At 58.8% G+C, this 17154-nt stretch overlaps 4 protein-coding genes across 4 annotated transcripts; 2 read left to right on the top strand and 2 right to left on the bottom strand.

Moving 5' to 3' along the window:
• Positions 1 to 5986: 5986 nt before the first annotated feature.
• SPSK_01432 (c-type lectin family member) lies at positions 5987 to 8916 on the top strand (the record flags this gene model as incomplete). Its single annotated transcript, XM_016728346.1, has 2 exons — positions 5987 to 6379; positions 6460 to 8916. The coding sequence occupies 2 exons, from the start codon at positions 5987 to 5989 to the stop codon at positions 8914 to 8916; spliced, it is 2850 nt and encodes a 949-aa protein (XP_016589863.1).
• A 1184-nt stretch (positions 8917 to 10100) lies between these two features.
• Positions 10101 to 12035, bottom strand: SPSK_01561 (cardiolipin-specific phospholipase; the record flags this gene model as incomplete). The annotated part of the gene is made up of 2 exons (XM_016728470.1): positions 10101 to 11549; positions 11604 to 12035. 2 exons carry the CDS (start codon positions 12033 to 12035, stop codon positions 10101 to 10103), a joined length of 1881 nt encoding a protein of 626 aa, XP_016589862.1.
• Positions 12036 to 13724: 1689 nt separating this feature from the next.
• Positions 13725 to 15305, top strand: SPSK_01670 (spo7-like protein; the record flags this gene model as incomplete). The annotated part of the gene is made up of 1 exon (XM_016728577.1): positions 13725 to 15305. The coding sequence occupies one exon, from the start codon at positions 13725 to 13727 to the stop codon at positions 15303 to 15305; it is 1581 nt and encodes a 526-aa protein (XP_016589861.1).
• A 255-nt stretch (positions 15306 to 15560) lies between these two features.
• SPSK_01737 (uncharacterized protein) lies at positions 15561 to 16925 on the bottom strand (the record flags this gene model as incomplete). The annotated part of the gene is made up of 1 exon (XM_016728643.1): positions 15561 to 16925. One exon carries the CDS (start codon positions 16923 to 16925, stop codon positions 15561 to 15563), a length of 1365 nt encoding a protein of 454 aa, XP_016589860.1.
• Between the last annotated feature and the right edge of the window lie 229 nt (positions 16926 to 17154).

Raw genomic sequence — 17154 nt, 5'->3', positions numbered from 1 at the left:
GCAGGGGCGTTCAGGTTGACAGAAACAGGGTTGCAGACAGGGCCAACAGGCAGTGGAGAGGCCGACAGCCAGGGTAGGATTATCTCCCTGCAAGCGTGCAAGTGCAGCGAGCGAGGCCCATGCACGACGGACGCAGTGCATACTTGGTAGATCCTGGGGGTGGGTAGTTCATAGAAGACAAACACAAATGAAAGCCAAAATGGCTGCTACGAAGCTGGGAACAGACAAAGCAATAAGAGGCAAGGGGTAGAGAGGGTGGAGGCGAGACGAACAGGGAAAGGAAGAGGCAGACTCTGAAAGAGACGGAAAGGGAAGGGGATGAAGGCAGAGGAGAAAACATACTCGGTGGCGACGAGGATAGGAGCTGTAGACACACAAGAGCTCGTACAGGGCGGCATCGTAAGCCACAATGGACGAAGAAAACTACTTAATGGACGCTACACTTTACGCACGACACTTCTCTGGAAGGTATCCCACAAAGTAACATGTCCTTCGTCAGTGCATTGTCGGGCGACGACTTGGGGTTGGGAAGGGAGGCGAGACGGAACCAAGAGTGGAAGCGTGGTGGAGGAGACGCAGCAATGATGTGGATGCAAAGAAAGAGAGTGGGAGAGGGTGGGTGGCGGAGGAGGTCGAGTGGTGGCCCGTATGCAGCTTGCATGATGGAACCTCCGTTGCCAATGTGCAGAAACGAGGACAAAGGAAACAGGAATGGACAGCGAGAAAGACGAGGAAACGAAACAACACAAAAATGTGTGTCCGAGACTGATCAGAGCCTCCAGGCGACCATTATCCTGGTTCTATTTACGGCGTGCGGTGAAGAGTCTCATAGGCATAAGCTTACCAGTCATGGCCAGTCTTCACTTCGTACCGTTGCAGGGCTCGATAGTAGGACACCACTCTGGAGGGCCTCACGGGGCTGTCCAGGCCGACTCGTGCGGCTGACAGCGGTGACGGGTGAGAAAGTGGCGGAAACGGCAAGACAAAAGAGTGGTGGTTGGAGAGACAGAGACGGTCTCTGTTGGTGATGTTGGTGATGGAGCGACTTACAGGGTTGTTTCCCGCTTGGCCATTTGTTTTCTTTTGTTTTCGTTTCGTATTTGTATTTCGAGTGGAAGTCAGGTCTCCGTGTTATTTTAGTTCCGTTGACTCCAAACTCGTGCGCTTCTTCGCTTCTTTGTCGTCGAAACGTTCCTGGCCTAGTTTAGACTGGCCTGGCGGTGTTGGTCTGTTTTTGTGCTCATGTTTCTCTCCATTTCATCACCAACAGACATCCCTTTCCATCCATGCTGTTTGCGGGCCAGCTGGCCAAGGAACAATATGAACGGCCACTGTGTTTCGTTTCGCCGTCAAAGTATTCTTTCATTTTCTGCTTTCTACTGTGCATGTTTTTCTAGCCTTTTCACGATTGCCACACGAACTGCGTCAGCTTATGCTCCACGACCGACACGATCAGCCCGATCCTTCCTGTCTGACCACCTTCTCCGTCGTGTCGGTCGTGTCCCGCAAAGACCCAAAAGTAAATGAGCCGTGGGCCTCTTTCGCTGTCGTTGCCATGTATCTTGTTGTGCTTTGTAATTACTTTACGGGAGGTACTTCGTACGAAGTATCCGCGTCCTCGTCCCAGCGCACTGCCCTGCAAGGATTGCAGCTTCATTTCAGCTATGGGGCAGGCAAACCCTAGCCAGGGTATGGTTTACATCGTACGTTTCTCGGTTACTTTGCGTTATGCCAGCAGAGCCTCACGCTCGTGTTTGTTTTCCTCGTGCCTCTTCCTCCCTGCTCGTCATCGCGAGACGGCTCCATCGCTGCCTTCTACTGCCGATCTGCCCACCGAGGCGATTTCTGACTACGATGTAAAGCCCGTCCTGTGGCCCTTTGCTGTGAGGCTGTCTGTAGAGGAGGTCTGCCCGTCTTGGGTGGGATGGAAGGATTTGCGACAAACAGTGGCATCCACAGCGCTTGGTCAACCGTTCCGTTAAGGCCCAAATAAGGTTTTTCACGCGAGGTCCCTCAGTGCAAGCAACGATCAAATTATGTTTGCCCACGTGCGAGTCTAAGATGTGTATGTGTAGTTGGTTGTTTTTTGTTGTATGTTGTGTGTTGTACGTACTGAGTATTGCGTACTTTCCGTACTTTCTTTCCGTACTTTCCTTTTACGCCGTCCGATGGACATAACGCAAAAATAGCGGCAGGTGCGACTGCGAGCCACCGACTCAGCCCTGCGCCTTCCTCTTCAGGGTCGCCCCGCCGCGCCTGCCCACTTTGCAAGTGCCTGCCTTACTGTGGTGTAAAAAAAAAAGGAAAACCACAACGACAATCCTTGTTTTCAACCTCTCCTCCTTCAGTTGACAACACACCCATGCTTGAATGCAACCCACGCCGACCTCTCGGATGGACCATTCCGTAACTAGTTTAGTCAGCTCGAAAAACAGCCAACCACAGAACACCAATCGTCCAGGGACCCTGGCGGGCGCCAGCCCCCTCCGAACAAAAAGTGGAGAGAAACGCACTTTGTTCATTGTCATCATCCATGTTTTCTCTCTTTGCGCGGCTCCTCGGTCTCCTCTGCAGCAAACAGTGATCGGCAAGACGGGAAAGCAGAAGCTGACGGGGGAGAAGTGCGAAAAGAGAAAGGGCGCAGCCTCTGTGGCTTCATGTCCCCTTTGGCGGAGAGAGAGAGAGAGAGAGAGAGAGACAACGAGTCAAAAGAGTCAAACGAGGAGAAACGAAGAGAAGCAGCAATTGACGAGCATACGAAATACCTAGATGGCCCTATGATAGCCTTACAATACACGGCCACGAGAAACGAGACCCAACCCTCCCAGCCTTCCCCTAATAACGCCACAATCTGGGATCGGTGATTCTGCGAGTTGCGGAGCACAACTGAAGGCACGTTTGTTCGTTCCTTCGTGCGCGTGCGTGCGTGCGTGGGTTGAGTGGCGCCTATCTGCCCTGCGGCGCAATTACGACATGCACTAGCGGCAGGGCGTTGCAAGTCAATCTGTCTCCCAGTCTCTGTATCGACGTATCACGATCGTCCAACCCCAATGCCTCGGTCTGCCCGAGCACGTCAAAGGCAAGAAAACGACACGGTCAATTTACATTGTACGGAGGACTTCGTACGTCAACCACTAACGGAGTGACGGGCCATGGCGTTGAATGAGCGGGGAAACCCGAGCCGAGTCCTGTCTCTGGTCTGTGATGTGCAAGACTTGCGATGGACTTTGGTACACCGCTCTCCGCCAGGACGGCCAAGACACCCTCCCAAAAGTCAACCGCGGGGATGCAGGCTGCAAGTGAAGAGCTACTTTTTTGGGGGGCGATGTCCGTGTACATCGTACGACGAACAAGATGTTGGGCCGACGTTTGTGCGGCACGTTGGATCGCACATCGGCTTCGCCAAAGGACCCCGCGTTTGCTTTGCACGAGTGGCAGATACGAGTTACGATGAGGCACAATGAGCAGAAAGAGGCAATACAGACAATGCCGTTTGTCCACGAATGGCGAGCCGACCCAGCCACGTCAAAGACGTTGCGGCTGATTGCCAAAACAAGATGCCACGGCCGAAGCTCCATTCAGCTCAGCCACGTTCTGACAGACGACGACTCATCGGTCCTGTCGAAACCTTCTAGCTGCAGTTGTTCGTTGGTACGGCGTAGCTTCAGATGAGGCGCTTGAGGCGCATTGGTCTCTCGGTTGTTGATCGTCGGTCCTTGACCTGTCGGTCCTTCATCTGGGCCTCTTCCCCCCCCCCCCCTTTCCATCGCCGGGAACGTGTTATGTTGGGGGCGAACAAAGGTCCCTACCTGCCGCCTGTTGATTTGAATGACCTTGCCTGTTTCTCAGAACAGACGCACTCTTGGGCTGTGCGCTCTGTTCATTCTACGACTAACTATGGAGTACTGTAACCTGCAACGATCCCTGCAATCTCTCATCCTGCGTATTGTCACTGTTGGTGCCAGTGTCCGTCGTGCATGCTGTGGCTGCTGTTCCTGCTTTTCATTGTGTTCCTGAGGTCGTCACTCGAGGCTCATTTTTTTTGGGTCTTTTTCTTCACATCCTCCTTTCTCGCAACATCACGATTTATTCTACGGCACGGAAATGTCATACGCCGTGCCTCTTTACTTCCCTTACCCCCCTCCCAAGTGGATGTATGTCTCTTTGCCTGGTTGACTCAGTTCGCTGCCCAATTCGGCCACTTTCTGTTCATCACACGTCCCCGCCGACCGTTTGATTTGTATTTTCATCGTGAGCACTACCCTGTCTGTCTGTTGTCGACAACATGTCTGCTGCTTGAATTGGCCCGACCAGGACAAAAGACCACCCGAGTGGACAGCGTAACAGCGTCGACATCGACAGGGGTGCTCAACCGTCGCTTTTTGGACCACTTTGGCCGCCTTGCTGGTCACTGGAAACTGGGTCCGCGTCCAAATCTCACGCACTCACCTCCCCACATGGGTCCTCACAATTACAATCAACAATCTGCCATCGCCCATCTGTCATATCCTTCGCCCCAGTCTTCTGCGTTCGCGTTTGCCGTATCCCCTATTTTCAGCATATTTCGGGTCCCAGGCTCCCAGGCCTCTGTCATTTCGTCTGTTTTGTGCTGCGTCTGTTCCTCTTGTTCTCATCCGGCTCCTATGGCTCCTATTTTGATTTCCTGTGCCACGGGGTCCATTTCCCAAGGCACCCACTGGAGATGTCAAACAGCGTACGAAATCTTTCTTTGTTGTTTGCTTGTGGCGTCCCTGACTTGAAGCTAGCGGGCTTCTTTTTATTCTTTTCTTCTGCGCCACTGATAGAATCCGAATGCGGCGTCGTGAAGAAAGCTTCTGAACGTCTTGCACTACAGAGCTACAGAGCACTCCTGTCGGCGAGTTCCTTTACACGGTACGGACATATGCCGTAACAACACGGCGTGTTGCCTCCCTTGCTTGAATCCAATGCGTTTTTGGTGACGCATTCGCTGCCGAGTTGTTCTTGTCGAGTTGGTCTGTCCCAAGTAACAACGAGCTGGTCCCAAACTGGTCCCTCGTCTCCCTTTCCGCCTGCAAGCCGGATCCAACGTGATATTGCAGGACCATCAGTGTCACTTGCAATGCTGTACCGTCCTTCCCAGGCATCCTTCTCACTGTGGCTCACTTCACTTACACCCAGTCGTCTGCCGTTCCATCTGACATTCGGAGCTGTACAGAGTATTGCATCCCACCCACCCAGGAAAAGCCACAAGTGTACAAAGTCCCGACGTAAGAAGTCAGAAAACAAAAACAATTAAGTAAAAAGGAAAGAAACCGCAAAACCTCACTGCAGGCCTGGCAACAGCCTCAACCCGCCCCACCCTCTCCCACCCGTTGCCCATTTCTTTTTCTTTTCTCTTCTCTTTTCTCTTCTCTTCTTCGGCTGTGGGTGAGGCTCTTGCCTGTCCCCTGTATGTACTCTTTTACTCTCTGGCCTCCCCTGACCTCTGCCCTACCATCGCCTGCCATCCCCGTGGCTTGACCAAATATATCCAACTGCATGAGCCGCGCCAAGTCTGTCGGTCTTGTTGTTGGTCGTGGCTGTTGTCTGTTTGTCCCCTGCCCCCCCCCCTGTCTGTCAACCGAGCTAGTTTCTTTTCTTTACCTTGTGGTCCGTTATGCCGTCGTGCGGTTGCAGTCCGTAGAGGGTAGAGGTGCAGCCCGTAGTTGCAGTTGTAGTTGCTGTGCTGAAGTCGCCCGTCGTCCTGCTCGTCACTCTTCGTTGCCCTTTTTCTTCTCTCTCTTTCGTTTCTCACCTTTTGTCTCCTCACCTTCTTTTCTTTCATATGGTTGCCCTCTCTCCTCTCTCCCCACCTCCTGACCGCCCTCTTCTAGACAATCGTTTGACAACACATCCAAACACATTCGTTTGTGCTTCCAACGGAGCTTCCCAGCTTCGACCGTTCGTTACGAGGAGAGAGACGTCGACATAAAAAACAAGGAGGAAAAAAGACACAACGACAACAATGCACCGCGCATCCGTCTGGCGGCTGGCCAGCGTGCTGCCCAGCTTGCTGCTGGCCGCGTCGCCGCTCGTGACGGCCGACACGGCGAGCGCCGCCAACGCGACAAACCACAACGGCCCTGTCGACGCCAACAACCTAGGCGGCGGCTCCGGCCATGGCGGCGGCCCCGGCGGCAACCACGGGGGCCATTGCTATCCCGAAACCATCACCGAGTACTGCACCGTGACCGAATGGTCGACGTGCTACGAGACCGTCACCGAGACGGTGTCTGTGCCGGTTGTGTCGGTGTCGGTGACGGTCAGCACCGAGACCATCACGACAGTCGAGTCGAGCATCGCCATTGAGACGGACACCGTGACGTCCACCGAGACCGACTACAGCTCCTATGTCGTGGTAGGTTGCGGCCACGTTTCTCTGCGTCTGCTTTTGCCATTGGGCCAACGTGCCCGTGATGTTCGCCGCTAACGTTGCAGTCGTACCCCGTCACGGTTGTTGTGACAGAATGCGCCAGTGATGCGGCGCCCACGCCGTCGGGCTACTACCGCCGCGCTGTGCCGGACCCGTACGAGTGTGTCGTGTCGACGCAGGTGGTCTGGAGCACGACGACCGTCACCTCGACGCAGCCGGGCTCGACGGCCACGTCCACGGCCACGACGACGGCCACCGTCACGAGCGACGTCGAGCACGACGTCAGCGTGACCATTACGCTGTCGGCATCGACCCTCACGCTGCCCGGCACCACCATCACGCAGCCCGCGTCGACGCTGACGCTGCCCGGCTCGACCGTGACGGACATTGTGTCGGAAGTCGTGACCCTGTCGCTGCCCGCGTCGACCGTCACGCTGCCTGCGTCGACGCTGACGCTGTCCGGCACCACCGTGACCATCCCCGCGTCGACGCTGACGCTGCCGGGCTCCGTCACGACGCTCCCCGGCTCGGTCACCACGCTCCCCGGGTCCGTCATCGTCGTCACCTCCACGCTGCCCGAGTCCACAACGACCTTTACAGAGCGCGGCAGCGACACGACCGTCACCGTCACCTCGGTGATTCCCGCGTCGACCATTGACGTGACCATCACGGCCACGACCACGACCACGACCACGAGCACGCAGATCGAGCCCGAGCAGACCGAGACCATCACGACCACCATCTCGCTGGCCGTCAGCACCTGCGCGGCGCCGTCCCGCGCCGGCCAGGCGCTCGCCTCGCTCGTCCCCAGCTCCGACCTGACCTGGGGCTGTGCGCCCGGCACCGTCTGCAGCCCCAAGAAGCCCGCGGGCTGCACGCTGTATGCCGACTCGCCCGCCGACACGTTTGTGTGCCGGCCCGACGAGTGCATTCCGTCGCCGCCGTTCCCCATTGTGCAGTGGCCCGAGAACACCACCTCGTACTACCCGCCCACGGAGGGCTACTTCAACCTGGCGCCGCCCGCCTTTGGCCTGTCGTACGACATCTTTGAGGAGGAGCTGATTGTCGAGCGCATTGGCGGCCACGTCTTCACCGTGACCACCGGCAACTGGCTGACGCAGTCCACCATCACCCACTGGCCGCCGCCGTCGCCGGCGCCGTCGTCGCCGCCGTCGTACCCCTACAAGCGGGCACCGCGGGCGGACCTGGACCTGGACCGCCACCGCCTCGCCAAGCGCGACGACTCCATCATCCCCGCCGTCTGCTTCGACGTCTGCAACAACGCCTACCTCGAGGCCCAGTCCGTCGGCAAGACCCCTGGCCTCTGCGCCGCCGCCTCCGCCTTCTTCACCTACTACAACGGCTGCAAATCCTGCGTCACCGACAACAGCGCCCAGGGCAAGCTCGGCATCGGAGAGTACCTCGTCGAGAAGTTTGGCCAGTACCTTGACTACTGCGCCTCCGCCCCGGCCACCTCCGCCCCCCCCTCCGGCACCCCGCCCCAGTCCGAGCAGTCCGGCACCCCCACCTTTGTCTCGTCCGCCCAGAGCGCCCCGCCCAGCAGCTCCAGCCCGCCCGTCATCATCCCGCCGCCGAGCTCGTCCCCGCCGCCCGTGTCGTCCCCGCCGCAGCAGTCGCCCCCTCCGCTGTCGTCTCCGCCGCAGCAGTCGCCCCCGCCGCAGTCGTCTCCGCCGCAGCAGTCGCCGCCTCCTCTGTCGTCTCCGCCAGCGCAGTCGCCTCCCCCGCTGTCCAGTCCGGCGCAGTCTCCTCCGGCGCAGTCGCCACCGCCTCAGTCGTCTCCGCCTCAGCAGTCTCCTCCGGCTCAGTCTCCTCCGGCTCAGTCTCCCCCGGCTCAGTCTCCCCCGGCTCAGTCTCCCCCTGCTCAGTCTCCCCCTGCTCAGTCTCCGCCGGCTCAGTCTCCGCCGGCCCAGTCCCCTCCGGCCCAGTCCCCTCCGGCCCAGTCGCCACCCCCACAGAGCAACCCCGCCCAGTCGAGCTCGCCTGGCGGCAGTGGTGGCGGCGCTCCCCCCGCGAGCAGCAGTCCTGGCGCCGGCACGGGCGGCAACACGGGCTCGAGCCCCAGCGCTGGTAATGGCGGCGGCGCGTCGGCCTCGGCGTCTCCCTCGGGCTCGGCTCCAGCCTCACCCTCGGCCACCGCGTCGGGCTCTGCGTCCGGCAGTCCTGGTGGCGGTGCGGGTGGCGGCGCCGGTGGTGGTGGTTCGGGCTCGGGTGCCGCGTCGGGCGGCTCGGGTGCGACCCCCACGTCCAGTGGTGCCGGCTCGACGAGCTCTGGCTCGTCTGGCTCGGGTGGCTCGGGTAGTGGATCTGGCTCGGGTGGTTCGGGTGGTTCGGGTGGCTCGGGCTCTGGATCTGGCTCGGGCAACGGCACGACTCCCTCACACGTCACCACGGCTTCGTCGACCCCGTCCGTTGTCACCGTCAACGCCTCGTCGCGGATGGGTGTCGCTGCAGGCGTGACGTCGGCTCTGGCCGCGTTCTGTGCGGTAGTGTTCTTGTTGTAGGGGATATTATTTTGATTTTTACTTGGTCTTGATCGTTTATTCGCAGCGTATCCTCACGTCACTCCTTAATGTCTATTTTTGCATCTGAACAAGCGCCCCCTTTTTTACGAAAATGATGAACCAGCAAGCCAGTAGTTGTGTTATCTTGTCCACTGCTGAGCGAAGCAAGGACAAGACAAAAAATGACAAAAAACGACAAAAAATGACAAAAATTCACAAATTCACAAATTCATCGAGGATGCGAGGGTACATACGTTGGAGACAGGAGAGCGTTTTGATTCATACCTTTGTGTTTTTGTGAGGCGAAGGCGAGCGTCTTGTGATTCTGGTTGCGCAATTAATAGTGGTGGAGATGGTGAAGGTGGCACTGTTTTGCTTTGATTTGATTTTGGTTTGATTTGCTTTGCTCTCGTTGATGTATGGCCGTCTTGGGGAACGGGACATGTCCCCGTGGGTCACTGGTTTCTGGGTTTTATACTTTTGTGCACGCCGGTGGTACCGGTTGCCTTTCACTTGCATTTTGACACTCTGGTTCTCCCGCCTTTTATTAAAATTCTTCCATTCCTTTACAAAGCCTAGATACCCTTTCGACAGAGAAGAGCACCCAACCCGTACGCAATCGAGATTGTTTTGAAAACAGTGCGACATAAACAATGTGAGAACAGTCAATGACTCGATTGAGAGTGCATTCTACAAAGGTACAAACTTGTCTAGCCATGACAAGCATTGAACGCCTCTTATGTTGCTCCTATGTGATGCTGTTGAAACACTACTGAATGCCCTTGCTTAACCCTCGTGTTTCCGTCTTCCGTTTTCTGTCTTCGGCATTCCGTAGATGGCCTTATGCCTCGCGAATCTATACCCTATGCTCCATGCCCTATGCTGGCGCCACACAGCGCAATGCGTCATGCTTGTCCTGTCCTCCTCCGTGACGTTTTGTCGTTGCCTAATGGTCGCAAAGTCGACAATGAAATTTTGTGAATAAAATATATATAGCGTTTCCCAAGAAGATGAATGAAAATGAAAACAAATAAGCTCCTATGAGTGACAAAGCTCCTATGCGTGACAAAAAAAATCCAAAAGGTAAAACGCCGCTCCTTGGTTGTGTGTGTCTGTGTCTGTGTATTTTTGGTCATCGCAATGCATCGCTCCTCGTTTATGTGTATTTATGCCGCAGCTGCGCCCTACTCCAACTGCTGCCGTCGCCGCTTCTCCGACTTTTGCGTCTCCGCCAGCTCGTCGTCAATGAACCGGTTGAACTCGTCCGGGTTGTCCAGGTACAGGTGGTGGCCCGCGTTGCGCACAATCAGCACCTTGGCGCTGCCGTTCTCGCGTCGCTTCTCGTCGGGCGTCCCGTGCAGCAGCGCCTGCACGATCCGCTGCTTGATCTTTTCTTCGGCCGCGTACCCGCCCGCCACGTCCATCCAGTCGTGGTCGCCGTACATCATGACAATCGGGAAGCCCGTCTCCTTCACTTCCGGCGTCGCCGGCGTCGTCGCCGTCGCCGGGCGGGCGGGCGTCACCACCTGCCGGCCCACGTTCTGGATGCGGTTGATCACAGGGCTGCGCGCGTACGCGCCGGGCGCCAGCAGGTACGGCAACGCGTACTCGCCGCTGCCGCGCTGCCGGAACAGGTTGTACGTGTACGTGTGCAGCGCGTCCGCCTCGTCCTGCTCCAAATGGCTAAACCGCCGTGACGTCCAGCCAGACACCAGACGCGGGCCCAGCGGGCCCGACGCGCGCACCAGACTAAAGGGCGATACGTTGGCGTCCCAGAGCCACACAAGCCAGCCCGGCAGCGGCCGGCGTTCTGGCTTGGCCGACGTCGTCTTCTTGTTGTGGTGGTTGTGGTTGTAGGTGTAGTTGTGGTTGGAGGACGGGGTGGTCGTCGTGGTCGTTGTGGCCGCGTTGGCCGGGCTGCTGCCCTCGGCAACAGCACTCTGATCTTGTGTAAATTCGTTGACGAGCGTCGACTCATCGGGTTCGGGCATCGCCGCGTTGACCGCGTACGGATCCTCGGGCACGCCGACGGGAGACGCGAGGATCAGCTTGTTGAGGTGGCCGGGGTACTTGAGCGCGTAGGAGACGGCCAGGTAGCCGCCCATCGAGTGGCCCATGAGTGTGAAACGCTCAATCTTGCGGATCTTGCGCCACTCCTCGAGCGAGTCGATGAACCAGCTCTCTGCCTCGGTGATCTTGGCCTGCGGGTCCTTGGCGCGCACCTTGAATGGCGGGCGCGACGAGTTGCCCATCCCCAGCATATCGAGCGCGTACAGCTTCCAGCCCTGCCGCCGGCTCAAGGGCTCAAAGTTGCGGTAGAAGAACCCGAGGCCAGCGCCGTAGCCGTGCAGCATCACCAGAGTCTCCTCGTGCTTCTCGCCGACGCGCTCGATGGAGTACTCGTTGAGCGCACGGTTCTTTCCGGACAGCGGCACCATTTGTGACCGCCAGAGACGGGGGCCGTACGGGTCCTTGCTGTTGGCGCTATTGATGGCCGAGAGAGCGCCCCCGCCGGCCTGTTGCTGCTGGGCGGTCATGCTGAGGTCGGGTTGCGAGCCGAGCTTGGCCTCGCGGATAAATGGGACATAGGCCAGCACACCGCGTTCGGCGCCGGATGCCGAGACACTGTGCCACTGTTATTGTTAGCAGTGGAGTGGCGAGAAGTAAACCAAAAAAAAAAAACTCACCCATTGGTGCACAGCATCCCGGTAGCCGAGAGGAAAGTAGGAAGTGAACCGGGACGTTGTGCGCGTCTGCCGCGCGGCCTCGGCGTGGTCGCCATCGGCCTCCGATGCAGGCCGCTCCTCGGACCGCGCGCGCGGCTGTGTCTGGGGCTGGCTGGCCATGGCGGACCGGCGGTTGTTGCGTGCCGCAACGTTGGGTTCGGAGGTGAGGCGGAAGACACGGACAGTTGCAGCAGCAGCAGGAGTTGCTGGCGCGCTCGACGAAGTGGCGGACGCGTGCGACTGCGCGTGACTATGAGAGGAGCGCGAAGACGGCGGCGGCGGCGGTGGAGGTGGAGACTTTTCGGAGTTGTACGATGCAGCGGCAGTGGTCAATGTGCGTCGACTGGGTGCGACGGACAGCTGCAAGACGAGATGCTGAGGACTTCGGAGCATCACTGGCGTCGGAAGGGGGGCTAAGCTGAAGGAGGACGGCGGAAAGGGAGGGGAAGGGTTATTAAGGGCCCAAGGGCGGCGGCCAACCGGGCTTGCAGCAACAAAGCGGAGAGGCTGGAAAGTCTGCAAAAGCTTGAACGGGGAATTTGGGGACGCTATAGCCCGTAAATCCTAATTCCGTGTCACGATTCGCCGACGCAGCTCAGGCAGCAGAGGGTATGCATAGCACGGCGTTTGTTCGTCGGGGTTGCCGGCTAGGCAGGCGTTGCCAGGAGTGGTGTGGATGTCTGTGAGTGCGTTGGTGTTGGAGAAAAACGGCCAATTGATTGTGAAGATGAGGATGTTTCAGGAGACTTTTGTCGAGGGCGATGTTTCGTGATATTTTCAGGGGATTCTGGTCCTTCGTTCTTTCTCCTTTTGTTCGCGAAGTTGCTTTAAGAATCGGTAGTGTGGGGGAAGGAAGGAGCGGGCTGTCAGGAAGGAAAGAGATGGCAGGATGTGAGGATTTATTCGGGCGTGCCTGTGAACTGAACCGTTCGCTCCTGCCCGTCGTGTTTATTTAATTATTTTTTACGTCGTCTTCCCCTGCCGTCGCTCCTGCTTCTGTCGGTTTATGGGGGCCTCTTTCCCGTGCTTTCCCTTGCCCCTTCTATTTGCGCGCGACATCCTTCCCAACAAAAAAAATAGTACGTCGTGGAGTAGAAAAAAAGGGAAAGCGCCCGTAAGAATCCAGCAACGTGCCTGGTCTTGTGGCGGAAGGCTCGAATGACCACTTGGCTCTTTGGCTATTGTCGGGAATTCTCGACCACGGAAACAGGGCACTCCACTTTTCCGCCGCGCTTGCTGGGTCGAGAAGTAAGCCAGAGCCGAGGCTTTAGGGGTATCCTTAACAAAAAGACGCTAGAGGACGGCCCTGAGAGACGCTTTCTACAGCTGGCAGCCCACAGGCAAGCGCTGTATTTTGGCGAAAAAGCGTTATAAGGCTCGCTAAATGTATTGCTGTCCCACCCTGTACTAAGGCTCCGCTTAACTATGTCATAATACACATGCGAACCGCCAAACAACCACTCGACGCTTCAAAATCTCAATATATTCCATTGAGCGCAAGGTGATTCCTGGGCCGTGCCCCTCCATTCCTGAGCCAATGTATCGTCCGTGGACATTCCAATCATGCTGTTAAGCCGATCCTGTTGTTCTCGTGCCGCCATCGCGCCTGCCGCGCAATGTGCCCGTCCTTTTGTCCTTGTGACCCACTAGCTCCGCTTAGTCATCTGACACGAGCATTTGGATGACGATGATCGCCAGCAGGAACAACGGCCACTGAAAATCAGCTACTGACGACGCACGACAGTACACACGGACCCTGGCCCAAAGTGCAGACCATCCCGTCGGCGTGCTTTCGACGCCGGTTCCTCCACATCATTGGGAGCTCTATTTCGGCATTTGGCATAGACAGCGGCAATCGACGCCTCGCGGATAGTGCGCACACCGACTGCCACAGGGCCACTGTCGCCAAGTCGCCCTTTGGCACCACCCGCCCTTTATTGACTACAGCACCTGTTGGTGTGCTCCCACTACATTCTCGACGACGACGCTACAAGTGTTTCTGGGTTGCCTGACGATCAGACGCGACCGTGGGTGCTCCGATCTCGCCCATTCTCCTTCCCTTCCCACGTGTGCATCGCAACAATGGCCGACGACCTTGACTCCCTCGTCAAGGGAGCACCTTTGCCTGGACGCGACATACCCGCCACCCGACCGACCAGCGGCGTGTTTGGCAGCGATGCCGGCGGCAATGGCTCCGACGGAGGCTCGGACACGGGCTCCATCGCCGCCAGCACCGCCGCCAAGGCCAGCGACCCGCTGTCGCACACGCCCAGCTCGCCGTCCATGATCTACCTCAACCTGCTCATCCTCGAGGCGTCGCTTCGCGCACAATACCTGGCCCTGCGGGCCCGCCGCCGCCACCACACGTTTTTCCTGCTGATTCTGGGCACCTGGAACCTGGGCTTCGGCTATGCGCTGTTCCTGGCTCCGCGCGAGGACGGCAGCGGCGTCGGCGGCTCTGTCTACTGGGTCGTCGACGTGCTCGAAAAGGTGTGCTTTATGGGCGGCATCATCACGGCCGCCCTCGTCTGGGCCACCGGCATCTGGGACCGCGGCGTGCGCTGGCCGCGCCGCTGGTTCAGCGTGTCGAACCGCGGCCTGCGCCACATCAACTGCAAGCTGGTGCTGCTCAAGCGGCCGTGGTGGGCCGAATGGCTGGCGACGCTCGGCTGGTTCCTGACGTACGGCCTGCTGTCCAACTCGGGCGGCGCCTCGTCGTACCGCTACGTGGAGCCGGCGCTGCTGCGCGAGGTCGACCGCGAGCTCAACCTGAACACGGGCGCGGCCGGCGGGCACAACCACCCGTCGGTGCCGTCGTCGGTCGGGCTCGATCGCGACGAAGAAAAGGGCGGCAGCGGCCTCCGCCGGCAGGGCACCGCATTTGGTCACACCGGCAGCAGCAACAACAACAACGGACACGAAGAGGATCTGGCGCCCGGTGGCGACTATGTCAAACTGCTGCTCCTTGCCAAGCCCTTTTCGCCCACCTTCCGCGAGAACTGGGAGCTGTACCGCCAAGAGTACTGGGACCGCGAAAACGAGCGCCGCGCCCTCGTGCGCCAGAAGCTCAAGGAGCAGGACCGTGCCCTGCGGCGTGCGACCGGCGGCTGGTTCTGGTGGCTGCCCGGCCGCGGCGTGCCGCACGGCCACGGCCACCTCCACCACCATCACCAGCACAACCACCCGCACCGGCCGCACACGCCCCGCGGTGGCAGCGAAACCGGCGCCGCTAGCTCCAGCGAGAAGCACGGCCATCACCCGCAGCACCCGCGGCACGCGGCCGTGGAGCGCGAGCACCGCCGGACGCGCAGCAACAGCTCGCGTCGGAGCAGCATGTCCATGACAGCACTGCCTGTCGGTGGTGGCGGCGGCGGCGGCGGCGGCGGCGGCGGCGGCAGCGGCGGGACACAGACAACAAGCTCGCGCAGCGCGACGCCCACACTGGATGTCGACGACCCGGGCGAGTCGGTGGTCACGCGCAAGACGAGCACGGGATCGAGCGCGTCCGAGCGGCGACGAAAGAAGTCGTCTGTCTCGGGGCCGCGTCGGCCGGCTGTGACGTCCGACTCGCGCTCTGTTACGCCCGACATTCCGTCGCCGCTGGCCAACGAGAGCAGCGTCTCGTTGGCTGCGTCCGAGGGCCGGCGGGGCAACCGGGCATGAGGCGGTCCAGGGACATGTCTAGACGACACGGCAGTGTGTGTGTCTGAGTTGTACTGTACGAAATGTCAGGCGAAAAGGGACTTTGGTGTGAAAATTTACAGCGTTAATCCAGCCGTTAAAAAGTGCATCTATTTTGTTTGCTACATATTTATGGTCTTGTGCTTCCATTGTTTCCAAAAGTTTTGCTATCCTGCACGCAACTCCCCGGCCGTCATATCTGTCCCATATCCCTTGCATCTTGCGTCTGTGCTTCGTCTAGGCTTCGCTTTGCGTTTTCCACATTTCGATGGCGTCGGGGCAGGCGGCAAAGTGTTTGAAAAAAGCTGCCTCGGTCGCAAACACGGTGTTCATGTAGACGAGATTCACCTTGAGATGGCCATACAGCTTCTGGATGGCAGCATCGCACCCGCGGCATGTGTAGCCCCCGTCGGCCGCGTTGGTGTGGCGGTCGAGAAAGGGCATCATGACAGTGTACTTCTCTCGCTCTTTCAACTCGCTCCACCAGCTAAATTCGTCTTGGTACCCAGATATGTAAATCAACTCTTCGGCACGGCTGGCCGAGAACCCGGCTTCGAAGAGGATCTGCAACGCCGCTTCCCGGGTCACCATGCCGACCTTCATCTTGTAACCGTCGGACCCGGGACAGGGGCTTGCGCGTCTGGCCTTGGATTCTGGCGCTGGCGGCGTGAGCATCTTGTTTTTCGAGAGCCACGGTGTGATCACATAAGGCAGAAAGTAGCGCCGCGGCAGGTCAAAGGCTGTCCGCAGTTTGACGACCGGCACAACACGGACCCGGGGCGACTCTTCGAGGCACGGCTTGCAGCACCGCGTCAGTGTCGGCAGGAACAGGTACAGCCCGGCGGCCATTTCATGGACCTTGATGTGGTTGGCGTGCTGGTCGTTCGTCTGGGCCATGTGCATCGCCGTCAGCGCGGTCGGTTTCTTGTGCACGGGCGGCGCTGCGTCGACCGGCCCCGTCTTGTCCGGGTTTGCATTCTTCGTGTCTATTGCGCTTGGAGGACGGTTCATGACAGCCTGGTCGAGTGCGGCTTGACCAACCTCCATGCTCTTGATGCCAGGTGCCAGCAGGGGCCGCTGCATGGGCGCGCGCGAGTCGTAAAACCGGTAGCTGTCCCAGCCGTCGGGCACGCTGCAGATCATGCACTCATGGGTGCAGAGCAGCCGATGCAGGTCGGGAAAGGTCACACGCGTGCCCATGCCCGACCAGAGCACGGCCTGCACGATGCCAAGGGCATGCGTGATCACGGCGACGTATTCGGTGCTTCCCGTCACAATTTCACGCGCCCGGCGGTTGACCTGGCGAAGGGCAAGGCACGACTTGACGTCCAGCTCGCGGCAGATGGCAAAGACGAGCTCGAGAGGCAGACCGCTGAGGCCGCCGAGGTCCGCCGCGGGCTTCCCGCGGAAGGGCTTGGTGAGCGTCAAGACGAGAGGCTCGTCAATAGGGCATTGGGCCTTGTTTTTGAGGTCCACGTCCGTGTTGGCGGCTGCCGTGAGATTGAGAATGCCCGCTTTGTCGTTTTCAGCGTAGACGGGGACTGCATCTCCGTCGTCGTTGTCGAGGGCATTGGAACCAGTCTGTACCTTGCTGGAAGACATGGCTACAATGGCTGGAGACAAAGAAATGCTGAGTGTGTAGTCGTATGAGGCTCGCCGTGGAACAATAGGCTTGCCGGGAGGACGGTGGCAGCTCTACGCGAGAAGAAGAAGACACAAAAACGCAGAGAGAGAAAAGAAAAAGCAGGAGACAGTTATGGGAGCATCGTCACATATTTACGCGGACGCAGCTGCCACCTGCGGCTTCCTTTTTGTGGTGACTGCATGCTGC

This window comes from Sporothrix schenckii (assembly GCF_000961545.1).
Source record: "Sporothrix schenckii 1099-18 chromosome Unknown Cont42, whole genome shotgun sequence".
NCBI classification, from domain to species: Eukaryota; Fungi; Ascomycota; class Sordariomycetes; order Ophiostomatales; family Ophiostomataceae; genus Sporothrix; species Sporothrix schenckii.
The sequence above is the reverse complement of the archived record's forward strand: the minus strand, read 5'-3'. Positions and strand labels throughout refer to the sequence as shown.